Source organism: Aptenodytes forsteri, unplaced genomic scaffold (genome assembly GCF_000699145.1).
Source record: "Aptenodytes forsteri isolate BGI_AS27 unplaced genomic scaffold, ASM69914v1 Scaffold443, whole genome shotgun sequence".
NCBI classification, from domain to species: Eukaryota; Metazoa; Chordata; class Aves; order Sphenisciformes; family Spheniscidae; genus Aptenodytes; species Aptenodytes forsteri.
Window position 1 is genome coordinate 123,966 of NW_008794170.1, and position 13,162 is coordinate 137,127.

Sequence of the window (13,162 nt, forward strand, 5' to 3'; positions counted from 1 at the left end):
AAGTAGCCAACAGAAAATCTTTCCCCATGTCTACATGTAACTTCTATCTAATCTCTTATCCTATCAGGTATAAAACAAGTTGCAAAACAGCAGTTCACTGCTGTACCTCAGATAACATAAACCAACAACACGTTTCTAATTCATGAACTTACGAGTTCATGGCCCATGTCAGTTCAGTTCATGACTGAAACAGTTCATGAACTCTGTGGGTCCAGATCCTTCTCGGTTGTACACTGCTGGGGTTTTAAACGTTGGTGATGATAACCTCTCACCATATGAGTGTATAAGTAGGTGTCTGGGCAGGTGCCTTTGGGATACAATTTGCTCCTCCAGGGCATTCAGGGCTCTACATCATCACTGGTGGAGCTTTCTTTCACGTGCAGTTTCTGCATGCTTATTTTCAAGCCTGGTGGGAAAGCTTCGACCTTATTGAGAACCTGCCCGCCAAAAAGAGCAGCCAGCTCCATCACCCGCACTGACCCCATATCGGTAGTTTACAACATAGGATTAACTTAATGGGGATTTTCAAACAGCTTAGGAGAAGGTGATGCACAGAAACAGACCTGTTGCTCATAACCTCTGAAAAGGCTGTCAAATGAACACTAGAAGAAGATGCGTTCAAGCTAGACTGACAGATGAAGAAAGACAGTCATGCATGTCCCATGTGGGGCATTTACAGACATCTGCTTGGGTCTTTAATACCTGATCAGCAATCTTTCCCACTCCTGACTCCATGTCCTTTTGAAAGACCCCTTGTGAGCAACTGCTATTCCTTTTCCTTCATTTGAACGTATATAACCAGTTAGACTGAACCAAGTAGCACTAGAGACTGTCCTGGTAAGAGGATTGGCTCTGCCACTTCCAATACAAGCACTAAACATACTTATCTGGACAAAAGGGGAGGATATTAGGGCTTTCTTCCACACTACTCTGTTTCAGGGGTACTCACAATGTGCAATACTTGAATACCTCTTTCCTGCTTTCCATCTGCTATAGAATATGCTGTACTTGATTCAGAGACCTGGTTGGTACCCAAAAACCTGAATGGGAATTTACAGAAGACATCCACACCCAGAAAAGCTTAAAATCTAATTAAATAGCCTATGAAAGAAGGGGAAGATACATTTTAAAAAGGCTTTCTTTTGGGGGTTAGATATTGACACCTTGACATAATGGGAAAGATGTAAATGAATCAATCTGGCAGATGGACGTGACAGAAAAAGAACTGATGAATAGCTAAAATCTTAAGTCCTATAACCTTCAATGTCTATGATAGGGGAATGGTTATACAGAAGTATGGACGGACAGTCCATGAGACAGCTGGAAAGGGAGGACACCATGGGGCAGATAGAGACTGTGCTTATGGATGTTCTTCAGGCTCTTTCACAGCAATATAGCCAAGTCTTCCAAGCCTGGCTTTGATTGTAGGGACAGCACTTACAGAGATGGACATGGCATAAGAAACTTAGATGAAATGGAGGCTACCAAGTTTGGCTCCTGTTGGGGAGGAAAGTTTGCAACTCACCAAAATTTAGGTGAGCTTCAGTTCAACAAAATAGCTTATAATTTCCATAAAAGTTACATGTCGCTAAAATTTTCATATCTGATAAGACTTCAGGTTTGCCAGGATATGATTTAATCTGAATGCTAGATGATAGGAAATAACATTTCTGCATCATGCAGGATTTCTCATTAGCTTTCTATCTTTAAATACCAAGGTGTTGTCAGTTAGGTTTTGATGTAAGGATGCTTAAACATTTATGTTCTTGCCTTTTCAATAAAAACAAAACAAAAAAATTTATACATAAGACAGTTTTTTCTTCTGATCACAGTTTATTCCTCCAATAAAAACCATGTTTGTCATCACTGGTCTCGGGAACTCAAACACAAAATCATATCTCATTAGCCAAACAGATCCATGGCTTAGAAGGTCTGTAGCTGTCACTTTCTTTTGAAAAATGTCATATACAAGTTTTTCAAATTGAGCAAATACAGGCTTACAGTAAACAAACTTCAGCATATGGACCAGCAAATTCTTCAGGCATTGAGCAAATGTCATGCTATTTGAATTATTTAGGAAGAGTCTGGGGACATAGGAAGGAGGATTTGGACACTGGGTAGCTTCAGAGTCCATACTGCAAGGAAACCCCTGCAAAAAGTAGACAGAAGGAACTGAAAGATATTCAGCAATTACCAGTCCGCACATCAGAATTGGATCCGTGAAAACCACATCAAATTTGCTCTCTCTCAAATACTGCATCATGTCTTCATTGCAAAAGGCTCTTACAGTTGGTGAAAAAGAACCTGGAAAGTTCTAACATGCTTTGATACATTATAATAATAATATTCAAAACAGATTTTTCAATAAAATGAGCATTAACAAATGACTTGAGCGCAACAGCTAAATGTTCCTCTGCGTAAGGTATTGGATATACTTTCACTGTATAATTCTGAGGCTCCTTTGGCTTCATATACAAACTTGTTGACGGTACAACCACAACAACTTCATGCCCATTTTGCTGGAGTTTCCCCACCACTGGGTGCATGCTGAGCCAGTGACTTCCATCCTGAGGTATCACCAGGATCTTTTCACCTTCAGCAAAGATTAAAGATGATATCAGAAGAAGAAACATCCAAGTACGTTGGTAAAAACACTGAAATGGAAGAGCCATTTCGGTGGAAATAAACTGGAGAGTTCTGCTCTGAAGGCATCCAACACAGTCCTTTATATGAAGGTCCATGCAAGCTTTACCTTTTCTGCAGGGAACTTATTGACTGCTGAAATATTTAACTTCCCAATATTGTTGTGGTTATCGTTCAGTATTGCAGTTGCTCATATAACAGGGAAGGGGAGCCCACTGTTCTTGAAAAAAGATGTCCCCCTTTGTACTTTCTGATAATTTTTAAGCTTGGAAGTATGTCAGCACATTCCTTCCTTCATGAAACTAAGAAGACCAGGGATGTCATCTTGTAATAATACTTGTGGGTAATACCATTGACTTGGTAAGTACCCAGTGAGACGATAAGCCTGGTTTTGCTTTCAAAAGGCAACCTTTAAAATACACCCAGCAGAATGAATGGAAATTGCAACACCATTTCTTTTATGGACTAGCCTAACTGAGAACACCTAACCAGTGTGTAGAAGGCTGATGTTAAATTCCCACCTCCTGGAAGCAGTCAAACTTGCATGTCTTATGAATATATCACAGCTACCAGGATGTACCATGCAATCCCAAATCTGAGGACAACAATCGTGTTTGGCTTTTCTCCCCATGGTACTAGACAAAAAAAAAGAACTAAACGATGAGTTCAGGGCAAGTGAAGGGAAAGGAGGCTGGCATAGACCTTTTCGGACACAAAGAAGGAGCCTTGGTCTTTGGTCACTGTCCTCAAAACCCTTTTTATGTATTGTGAGAAAGACAAAATTTAGGAGGAGATATGATATCTTTTACTAATCCCACTGATAACACACAGACGGAAAACCCCAGGAAGCAAACTAGGCTTCTGAGCTCTGCTCCTTTCACAGATACAGGCCGTAACATAAGCAACCACATACAGGTGTCTCCTGGACCTCTTCAGCTATGAGCCCTGATGGAGCTGCAAACTCGCCTTTCCTCTTCCGTGTTCCCTTCTGGGCAGCAGCCCAACTTTGATGAGAAAAGAGATCCTCTCTTGATTAAATTAGCCAGGAACTTGGTAGTTGGACCTGTGGGTTTGAATCCACTCACAGGGAGGCACAAGCTGTCCTACTTGTTTCCTGAGGGAGGAACTGATTGCTGGGCTGTTATAAAAAAAATAGGTTGTAATACCCCAGCTTGGGTTTCCAAAGAAAGCTCTACTAGAGTGGTGTGACCCCTTGTTTGCTGGCATTCACTGCTATCCTCTGGGAATGTGCAGTGAACTGAGGCCCTCAGGGCTTTGCTGGAGGAATGTTTTGTCTTTATGCAAGTAAAAGCAATGCCAGACCAAAGTCTTTTGGGTGGTGCTAAGGAAGAGGTCCTTCTGAAGAAAAGAGCTGATGCAAAACTATCAGCAGGACAAAGTTTTTCCTGTTCCTTCCTTTTATAAGTGGTGGTGGGATTCCCAGCATCTTCAGTACGGAGAAACAAACCCTTACAGCCTTAGGCAATGGGTTTGTCTCAGTAGACACCCAAAGGGTGCTAGCACTGCTCTGTGTGGCTTCACAATGTCACACTGACATGGAGGAACCAGCTTTAGACATGGAGAACTGATTTCTAGAGAGGGCCAAATATGGGGGAGTGAGAGGCAGGGGGCAGTTTTGTAAGGCACAGACTGAAAGCATGAGACTGAACAGATTTATGAATAATTCCGATTAAATGCTGGAGATTCAGAGATAAAGAGTGTATTGCAAGTGCTGTGATAAGAAGTGACCGAATCCATTTGGAACTTGCTGCTTGGTGTGTTTTTTTTCTCTGCACTTGGATATGACCTTCAACAGCAAAATTAGTTGGCTGAAAACAGCCAATACAAAGTACATCTTCCAGTGTCTATAAAAGAACAAGTCTCCTGCTAGTATGGCTACGCCTTCTTATGGACTCAACAGACTCCCTACTTTTTGTACCAGACCATCAGGACAAAAACTGTGGAAAAGGTGAGACAGCAACAGATAGGACAGAATAAAAAAAAGATAAATTAGAGGTAAACAGAGAACAGACAAAAAGACGAAGAAAGGATGAAGTTCTCAGGTTAGCACAGAATCAGCTGAGGTCAGATCTAAGCTGGGTAATTATTTTTCAGAAAATTAACAGTCTGGCTCATTTTTCAAAATAACATGGTAGGTTTACATGTGTTTGTTGTTCATTATCCAGTAGCAAAGGGCACCTGGGCCCCTTGCAGGTTTGAAGGGTGTGGTGCTGGTTACCGACTCCAGTCATACGTGCAGATGAGCACTGTGGCATAGTTTGAGGAACAGAGGCCTCAAAGAGTGAGAACCACGTGCAAGCTCCTGGCATCTGGGAGGAAAGGCTTTCCCACTGGATAATAAGGACAGAAATTTTTTGTTAAACAAGGCTGAAGCCTGGGTGACTCAAGACTGCAGATTTTTTTTCCTCCCAGGAGTAGCTCTCACCATAAGGCTCGTGTGGGTTACTCCAGGGTGTCTCTTTGAGCTGGCAAGGAGCATTGCAGCAATAGAGCAGAGCTGCACTGGCATGCAAGCAGCTCTGAGTAGTTGAGACTGCTTGGACCCTGAGCCATAACCATTTTGAGGGGTTTGGGTGCAGGTGTGCTTACCCCTCACCCTATGATTGCTTCAGCTGGAAAAGGTACTAAAACTCTCTCAAACTGCTTATCTCTGAGTTGGATTGGTTGTGATGCGTGAATTTCTTCTAACCTGAGCAGCAAACAGTGAGTGGCACCAAGGGAAAAGGATAGCAAATGGATACCTCAGCAGCTACTTGCTACATGAGCAGTACTAAAACTAGAACTAAAACCAAATGTTTGTTGAGGCAACCTGCAAGTGTTGGTTTCATCTACTGGATTTGTTTTCCTGTTGTTAGATGAGATTGCTCACCCCCTTACGCTCTGTGTCTTGCAAGCAGGAAAAGATTGCTCAAATGCAAGAGTGTGTGGATGATGTAATTTTATTTCCCAGGTTTCTGGGTGATGGATCAGGCTTACATATGGAGGAACCCTTGTGTAATTGAATCCAGTCCTTTTTTTGATGCTAAACAGTGTCAGGCAAATGCAGGTTGGTAGCTGCTGACATGAACCTGCCTGATTCCCCCCTTACGTTTTACATAGCTATGGAGATACACTGGTATTTGCCTGCACAGGATAAGATAGTATGTAGTTTGGCCAGCATGACTTCAGAGGAAAAACAACCCATAAAAGTGATGATATGTTGACTGCAAGTTGGAAAGAAATCTTATTCTAAGTCTTTGCAAGAGCAAGAAGCAGCAGGCAGCTAAGCAAATCACAGAACACAGATAATTTCTAGGGCAGCCCTTTCCTAAAGCCATAAATAGAAATCATATGAAAATGATAGTATGTGATCCTGAAATTGATGACTGTATCCTAACAGAAAGGTGACATTTAAGACTGCCCAGGTAACTGTAACTGGAACATTTCCTAACTTTTGTAGGGCAATGTGTTTGATATTTGTAAATATAATACTCTTATAGCCTTTCTAGATTTTTGTGCACAGACCTCTGTCAAATATTGTACCTTTAGACTCAAATTAGAGAAGGTGTTTTAATCTAACCAGAAGACAAACTTCCCACAGAAAGGGAAACTAAGGCAGTAGTTCCATTTGATATGAGGGAATTTTTGTCAAAAGAACTGTGGTTACAGCTTCCTTCAATAGCTCTTCTTCAAAATATGGGAGGCACAGGGATGTGGACAAGAGCAAACTGAAGAGGACAGTGAGATGAACTGTTTGGTTAGATCAGCCGTTTCAGGGTGATACATACTGTGCATTGAAGATGTACAATGCATGACGGTTAAACTTTCTTTTTCAAAAGTAGTGCTGCTTTTACTTGTCTGATGTGTATTTTGCCATTGCAATATAAGACAGATGAACAGTATTGTCAGCTTTAAAGGTGCTCAACATCCTTTACAAAAGCGTAATAAACAGCTGCTGACATGATATCAGGCTGCTCTGAACTGCCACTAGGTTCATCAACACCTTGAATATTGCACAAAAAAAACAACCCTAGTATTTGGTTCATGAATAGAGTAATGACTATTGCTTCAGTGCTGAAAATGAAGAGTTCCCCTATAGCTGTACTAATCTTAGCTACCCATGTTAGCAAATTAACAGTACGCACAGACATGACAGGATCCCTTCTGAAGTCACACGAAGTGATGTTTGGGTTGTGCAGGCTTTTGAAAAGTGTGTCTCTGTGTACCAGGTATGTGTGCGCACCTTGGTACCGCTTACTGTATTCTTTGGCTTCTTGCTAAAGTCTTTGAATTCTACTTTAATTGCATATTTCAAAGGACCAGTTAGAAATGTCTCCTTATCAGAGCTTCCCAGATGCTGCTGGCTCTGGCAGGAGGGTTTCAGAACAGGACCCCTTTTCTTAATCCTTGTGCTGGAGGGACAAACCACAGGGTCTTTATTCAGTTACACTTTTCCTTTACTTGAGTAACTACCTACTTAAATCCAGGGTTATTTTAATGTTTTAAGTTAACCAGTTGTTTAAATAAGTAATGGGTGTTTTAGGTTAAAAAAAAAATGAACAACTTTGAACGGTTGCTATAGGTTACATTTCTGAACTTTGCTTTGATCAAATCATATGAACTTTGTTTTTACAAGCTGCCTAAAAAAAGCAACTTTGCATTAACTTTGGCTAAAGATGAGATATTCATCGAAGTATCTCAGGGCTCACAGTCCAAGTTCATTTGCAATGTCCCCCTAATAAGGGACCACTTACCATGCCAGCCTTCAGGTACTTCTGGAGTCATTAGAGGATGACACTGGCACAGGACCTCTGCTCAGCAAAGATACTGGGTCTGATTTCCTGCGAGCCTTGTATTAAACCTCCAGGCACACTGCAACTTGGCAACTGGATTTATGTGTCTGTTAATGAATATGTAATTGATACTGAGAAGGATGGCTATGCAAAGTGCAGGGTAAGAGGAAATCCAGCCTGAGGCAGCCAGTGCGATTATCTTAGTCAATGAGTAAGTACAGTTTGTGTTCCCCCAGGCCCAGTCCTGTGGTCGCATGTTCTCCCACTCCCTCCTGATGCTTACGGCTCAGGAGGGTCAGGGAACTTGGGATTTAATTCCCAGCTCTGTGCTGGATAATATCCATATGCGCAGTTCTGCAAAAGCACGAGCTCCTCAGAACCCTGCTGCCTTCAGCTCCAGAGCAGGTACTCTATGGGACCATGCGAGATACGGCAGAAAGGAGCCCTCTTCTGGAATGAGGCCACAATGCCTGATTTTTCTGCCTGTGGAAAACTATGGAAAGTGGTGTAACAGAAAGGTCTGTGGCTTAAGCTACTTGTCTGAGAAAAGAAACCTCATTTTGAATCTCTTGTTCTCTCTCCCTTTCCTAGTCATCCTAACTTTTTGTTTTCTTGTCTGTTGAGCAATGGGCTACCAGGTTTCGGAGAACTATCTATTCTTATCATATGATTGTATTTCTGAACATTAATTATCAACCTAAGGCTTACCACTGTGTATGGATAGGTAGATTTTTTTCTCCCATATGACTCATTTCACATTTGTTTACACTCTACTGCATTATTGCCTTGTTGCTGGGCACTGTTCAAAGTGAAATAGGAGAAATTCCTCTGCTGTCTGTAGAAAATGTAGCCAGAAAAGCCAGACTGAAGATAGGAGGAATACATGAAGTTTTTCAAGGTTTGGAACATATGATTTCCACCAAATGACAAATGTCAGTGTGAAGACGGAAGACATCAGGTATAAAATAAGGGCAGGATGCTTCTACCCCTGTAGCAAGCTACAAACTGTTTGTAGCTCTGAGACCTTCAAGATATAAAAGTAAAGACTTACGTCATGCAACCAGCAAGAATTTGCCTCTTAAATCTGAAACTACGAAGTGCCACTTTCTTGAGCCAAATGCGAGAAAATGCTTTATTTAGAATATTATGCTAATATTCTAATTTATAATATTCTTCTTTATTTGCCTTATTCTTTATTGAGTTCAGTGGGCTCTGCATAAACCTGTCAAAGACTATAAAAGAAATCTGAAAGAAGAAAGAAAAAACCTTCAGCTCAAAGATACTGTATTGCAATTTTGCAGTGATATTGTGTGACCACAATTCAGAAGTGAGGGAATATTTTCAATGTAAAGATGTTTGTGTCCTGTGTTGTGCCTGGAAAGAAATGTCTAGTGCTATTAATTGTTTTAGAGACTATATGGTAACTATCAAAATAGATTTAAATTTCTAGATTAGCTTTAAAAACCCTGCAGAACAATTCTGGTAAAAGCAAATGTGAAGAAATAGGTACAAAAACTTATCTGAGTTTTGCGTACAAGTGTCTTGCACCAAATACACTATTTTAGATTAATTCTTCCCATTTCAACATGACATTTATGTTTCACCATGATCTACAAACAAAAATAACTTAACACAGACAGCCAGTTTGGAAACCACATGTCATGAAAACACAACCAAAGCAAATTAACTGGCTTTGCTGAGCCTAGAGTTAAAAACAAAAGATGACTCTCAGAGCATGGTCTTTGGGTTTTTGGTCAAGTGAAAGAAATGTATGTCAGGCTCCATGAAAATGAAATCAAAACTGCGTCTGGTTGGTGAATAATATACATTCACTGAGGACAGTAATTTGTAGCTGGCAGATGAAGCCCATTTTTTGTTGGACTTGTCAGAAAATCCTCATTAATTCCAGTAAGTCATCTGCCTCAATCAAGGTAATTTGATTTCAGTCTGTGGAAAACAACTGCCAAAACCTGGTTGTATTAAATCATTACCAGAAATAAAAAAATTCCATATCACTAAACTTCCAGAAATGACATAATCACATTTCATTGGAAAATGTATAAGTTGGAGGAAAAAGAACATACCTTACATAGCGGTTTCCTCTGAGCACAGTTTATACCTCCAATAAAGACCATATTCGGCATCACTGGTCTGACATACTCGAACACAAAGTCAAATCTCAGAAGCCAAATGGAAGCCGAGTTCAGAAGGTCTAGCAGGGATACATCTCTCTGAAGAACTTCAGAGGAAAACTTTATCATGTCTTCATAGAAACTGTTACAGTACACAAGCTCCAGGAGGGCAACCAGTGCATTTTCCACTCTCTGGAAAAAAGTCATGCGGTCTGAGTTGAAGGTAAATAGTCTTGGGGTGTAGGACAGAGGGCTTGGGCACTGTGGTGCTTCATAGTGTAAGTTGCAAGGAAATCCTCTCATGAAGAACACAAATGGAAGAGAAAAATAATTAGCAAGTGTCGCTCCGCACATAAAAATGGGGTCTGTTAGGACAGCATCGAAGCCGCTTTGATTCAAGTACTGCAGGGTCTCCTTGCTGTTGAACAGGTTCTTGCACTGAACAAAGAATGTATGGAAAACGTGCACTGAGTTGTTGTACAACGCTAGAACATTCAGCGGGAAAGGCAGGTCCTTCAGGTGAGTGGCAACATATTCATGAAAGGCATTATCCAGCTCTTCTAATGTGTAAGACACTGGGTATGTTTTCACGGTGCACGCCTGTGTTGTCTTCATCTGCCAGCTTACTTCTGGTATAAGCACCACCACTTCGTGTCCTCTCTCGGTGAGCTTTTTGACCACTTGCCACATGCTAAGCCAGTGGCTTCCATCCATGGGCACCACCAGGTGTTTCCCTCCGTCTGAGAGGCCAGGAAGGAGGAGGATAAAAATCCAGGCACAGCAAAGCCGCAAAGTCATGTTCCTGTGGTCAGAATATGGACTGTGAAAGTCTTCTCCTTCAGGCAGTAGCTTGAAGATGCTTTTGAAGGAAGCTGATGGGTTTATCTGTTGAGTTCTGCTGCTTTGTCATAATCTTCTAGTTAACGATTCACTGCATTGTGTTGTGGGTTGTTTGGGTTTTTTTTCATTACTTGTAAAGCCAAATGCAGTGACCCTTTCCTGTGCGGAGTCCTTGGAGTTCCTCAGTGTTCAACAGAGAACTAGCTCCTCAGTGTGCTAGTCAGATTTCATAGGACTTCTCTCTTGATTGTTGATGTGTCCTGTCTTACCCCTTGGCCAGCGCCAGGGAAGGCAAGTCTGGTGCGAACAACTCCAACACCACAGTAATAAATGAAAACAGCCTCAACAAATTTCATTGTGGCTGGAGACATGGATGTTCAGATAACTTCTCTGAGGACAGAACAGGAGACCCTCAGGATAAGGGGAAAAGGCAGACGAACTAACTCTTCTGAGCGAGCAGGAATCTTGACAGTCTACAATGACACCAAGAAGAGACTCTGAGAGAGACTGACCTGGCAGCTGAGGCAGAGATCTGTGAAGCTGAAGCCCAGGTTCTTGCTTCAGAGCAGTAATGCAGTTGTTTCACAGCCTACAAGATGGCCCTCAGGCAGTTGAAAACTCCTCACCACTTGCCTATACATCAAGTAGAGGCCAGACATAAGACGTACTAAATGTGTTTTAATGACTACTACTCCCCATATGACTTGGATTGTTCAGTAGAGACTCAGGTGTGAGCCCAGGTATCGGACCTGACTTAAAAGAGCAGCTTCAGCGCAAGTATGGGTTTGCAAGAGCCAGCAGCTTCACAGCATTGCTTTTGACGTTATCAATGCCAAAACGATTAGGTGCCTAAATAGCACCATGACATGGAAAAATAATGAAACTTAGGATATTTAGAGCCACGTAGCCTCTGTCCCTCAGGCACACAACTGAGATACAGAAACAATATTTCTCTCCCTTCTGTACCATGGTCAATGCAATAAAATTAATTACGTATTGTTTTCTTCATGTTTTCCTATCAGTCTTTATATTTCTTTTTCCCAAAAGTTACAACGCCTGTAACTTTCTCCTTGTGTAGGGAAACTACTGAATGAGTGGCAGAAAGCAGTTGTCTTTCAGGCACTTGATAACTTTTCAGAAAACAAAATATTTGAGCTTCAGAGTAGGGGGAGAAGCTCTGAGGTAAAAGTGAAAAAAAAATACTCTCAGAATCCTTTATGTTATTATAAGGAAAAAAAGATTAATAGTAACTAAATCATGCTGTTATTTCCAGATTTATATAAAACACGCTTAAAAACAATCGTTGGGAAGATGACCAGTTTCATAAACAGCATTTGCTCACGAAAAGGTTGATTTTTTTTTTTTTTTTGTAAGCGTAGGGCTGGTAGGGAAATGTCCTACTATCCCCTCCCCTCCCTTCTGCAGCAGGACGAATTTGCCATCCAAGCCTTGCAGCACCCTTAATGTGAAGAGAGTGGGTGCAAAGGCAAGCGCGGGATGGGTGAAGTTAATCAGTACCTTGGAGGCATTTCTGAGCACTTGAGAGTTTGCCAGCCACTCCCTCAGCTGGCTTAGTTATCTGGCAGGGGTTTCTTGATGAGTTAAACTTTGCTGGGTTCAAGGGAGTGCGAGATAAGAGTTGCTTGCCTCTAACACGTGGTCATCCATGCAAGAAGACAGTGGGAATTCTGAACTTGGGTAAGAAGTCACATAGCTGGAGGATGCCGGGGTATGAATGGACAACCTCAAGAGAGAGGGGCTGTGCTGGAAGGCTGTAGCAGGAAGGAGGGATGTTGTGTCAGCACGACTGCTGTCTGTGGCTCTGTGGCCCCACTGGCATGATGTGCGTGATCACAGTGGACCGTAGTGAGACTCAAAGCTGGTAGCAAGTGAGGTGCCAGCTGGGTCATTCTAGGTTTGGTGGCAGCATTAGGAAGGCAGCTGTGAACACCTTGTTTCAAAGAGGGAGCTAGTCTTCTCTGATTACTGGCTAGACCTATCTGTATTTGCAATCCCAATGCCAGTATGAGCCCTGGCCTACACTTGATGGGGCCATGCGGGTATGAGCCCTGGCCTACACTTGATGGGGCCATGCAACGCCTAGGAGGAAACTGGACCAGGACGGGTGGGTGGAGAAGCAGCCTCAGCCTCCATGAGGGCTCCTCCTTACAGCAGAAGCCCTTGTGCTACAAGGCTGGTACGCTGAGCTTCATCCCCGGCTGTGTTTCTCAGGAGACTTCAGCAGGGCCTGTCCCTGGTGGTGGTCTGAGAGGTTTGGGTGATGGCGGACCTGTGGTGTTCTCCTCCCCTGCCAGGTCCACCACCCAGCAAGAAGCAGGGCCAGGGCAGGCTGGACCTCCTCCAGGCCCTCAGGCTGGCGAGGCAGCGCAGGCCCCGGGGTCTCCATGGCAACACATGCCCCCTCAGACCCGCGATGGGGAGGTGTCACCCCTGCCACCAGCAGGCTGACTCCCACCATGCACTGCGGCCGGCAGGAAACTACAGCCCCCAGAAGGCCTTGCGGGGAGGTCTGCCTGCTCCCAGCAGGCAGTGCGGCTCCACCCCGCCAGCGCTGTGACCCTCTGGCGCCGCACTACGACTCCCAGCAGGCTGTGCACTCCCGCCCCGGGGCCGCGTTGCCGGCCGATCTTCGGTTCGCATCGGCGCCCGTGCCCGGCGGTTCCTTCCCGCCCCTTCTAGGACGCGTCCCTCGCTCTGTGGAGCAGGGGGGCGGGGGGCGGGAGGGGGCGGCGG

General features: G+C 43.2%; 1 protein-coding gene across 1 annotated transcript in view; it reads right to left on the bottom strand.

Moving 5' to 3' along the window:
- Positions 1-10,366, bottom strand: part of LOC103901058 (UDP-glucuronosyltransferase 1-8) — a 36,755-nt gene extending 26,389 nt beyond the window's left edge. Inside the window, exon 1 of the mRNA XM_019472708.1 lies at positions 9,521-10,366. Coding sequence (XP_019328253.1) covers positions 9,521-10,366 — 846 coding nt within the window. The remainder of the gene's footprint in view (positions 1-9,520) is intronic.
- Between the last annotated feature and the right edge of the window lie 2,796 nt (positions 10,367-13,162).